Source organism: Emiliania huxleyi (assembly GCF_000372725.1).
Source record: "Emiliania huxleyi CCMP1516 unplaced genomic scaffold EMIHUscaffold_393, whole genome shotgun sequence".
NCBI lineage: Eukaryota > Haptophyta > Isochrysidales > Noelaerhabdaceae > Emiliania > Emiliania huxleyi.
In genome coordinates, this window is record NW_005199023.1 from 77587 (window position 1) to 79342 (window position 1756).

The following is a 1756-nucleotide window of genomic DNA, read 5'->3' on the forward strand; positions in this document are numbered from 1 at the left end:
CGAGGCGGGGTGGGTTGTCGGGAGGTCGCGCGCGTCGGCGAAGAGGCTGCGGGGCGGCCGCGCCGAGCCGAGGGCGATCACCGCGGCCGACGCGTCGGGCTCGGGCCGGCCGCAGAGGCGCGCGGCGACGCTTTTCGCGTTCGGAGGGTGGAGCTGCGCAGCGCGACACGCGGGCCGAGCGGACCATAGGCGGGCGGTCAAGCGGCGGGCGATTGAGTCGGACAGCGAGAGCGGCTCCGAGAATGGGGAGAGCGAAAGTGGCGGCGGGGCAGAGGCCGAGCGTGATGCGCGGGCGGCACGTCGCGAGGGTGGGGAGACTCCTTCGCTCGAGGGCAGCGCTCACCGGCCGGGCTTCAAGATCCGGCGCGCGCAAACTCGGGGGAAGGAGGGAGGTGCGTCACACATCGCTGACGCTGAGCGTGTCTTTGTGGCTCTAGGTTGCGGATCGACGAGGAGGCGGGTGAGGCCTTCCGGGTGGACGGTGGGGAGCAGGCGAGCGAGGCGGGCGCGGCCGGTGAGTCGACGCAGCGGAGAGCGGCCAAGAGGATCCGGGAGCAGTAGGGAGCGCGTGGCTCGAGATGGTGAGACTTTATCAGCGATTTTCAGGAAACAGAGTTTGTGGATCAGTTTTCGTTTCAGTTCCTCAACCGTGCGACTGCATGCACATGCACATGTTTTTTAGAGAGGCTTCATGTACCGCTCGCTACAAGAGCTTGGGGTTGGGCACTGGCTTGGGGGCGAATCGAGTCTCGTGTGTGCGTAAAAGAAAGAAAGAAAACAGACAACCCAAGGGAGGGATGGGAGGACGGCATCGTGTGTAAAAGAAAGAAAGAAAACAGACAACCCAAGGGAGGGATGGGAGGACACGGCACGCCGCTGCCACCACAGTCACAGGGATTTTAAACCCCTAGTCTAGCGGGAATTTTTCACAATATCGCAACCGCGATACCGCGCGATATTTGGCGATAAAATGCGATAAACGGCGATGTTGTGCGATGCTCGCGATCACGCGAGCCCTTCCATAGCACGTCACAGCGACGGCGTGTGAAGCGTTACAAAGGGACGTGCGCCGTGGACCAGCGTGGAGCACATCGTCCTGGCGCTTCGCTCGTTCCGCTCGCGTTGCGCAGCTGGATCTGGCTGCCTACACACCTCGCGGCTACCTTGCACATGAGCGTCAGCTTGTTCTGCAGCACGTTCGCCGCCTTCCAGAGGAGCTCGCCGACCCCCTTCCCGAACCCACCGAACGACTCGAACAGCAGCAGCCGCACGTCGACGTCCTTCGTTGTCCTCCCTGGCGTAGCGATACTCGCCGCCATAGGACGGTATGCGGCGGTCGCCGCCCACCACCCTCCCCCCCCTGTATGCCAGCGACCCGTCTCCCCTGCTCCCTCTCGCCCTTGCTCTTCCTCTCCCCCTCCATGCCCTCGTGTGAAGAAAGAAACCGATGACGTCTGTCACGTATGATCAAGACACCGCACCTGGGCGTTTCCGCGAAAATTGAGAAACCACGGCGCGCCTGCGCCGCAGGCGCGCCGGCTGCGCCGCCACAGCTTTAGATGGTCTCCACCGAAAACAAAGAAATCCGCGGCCGCGTCCGCCGCCGCCCGGGGCGAGGGTGCGCGAGGGTGCGCGAGGGTGCGCGCGTGCGTGCGACATTGCGCAATATTGCGCGAGGGTGCGCGATATTGCGCGATATTGCGCGATATTGCGCGATATTGCGCGATATTGCGCGATATTAGGCGATATGTGATGA

At 63.5% G+C, this 1756-nt stretch overlaps 1 protein-coding gene across 1 annotated transcript in view; it reads left to right on the forward strand.

The window, feature by feature from the left end:
• Positions 1-561, forward strand: part of EMIHUDRAFT_118343 (hypothetical protein) — a gene marked incomplete at both ends in the record, with an annotated part of 8718 nt that extends 8157 nt beyond the window's left edge. Inside the window, one exon of the mRNA XM_005771043.1 lies at positions 438-561. Within this exon, the coding sequence (XP_005771100.1) occupies positions 438-561 (124 nt within the window). The remainder of the gene's footprint in view (positions 1-437) is intronic.
• Between the last annotated feature and the right edge of the window lie 1195 nt (positions 562-1756).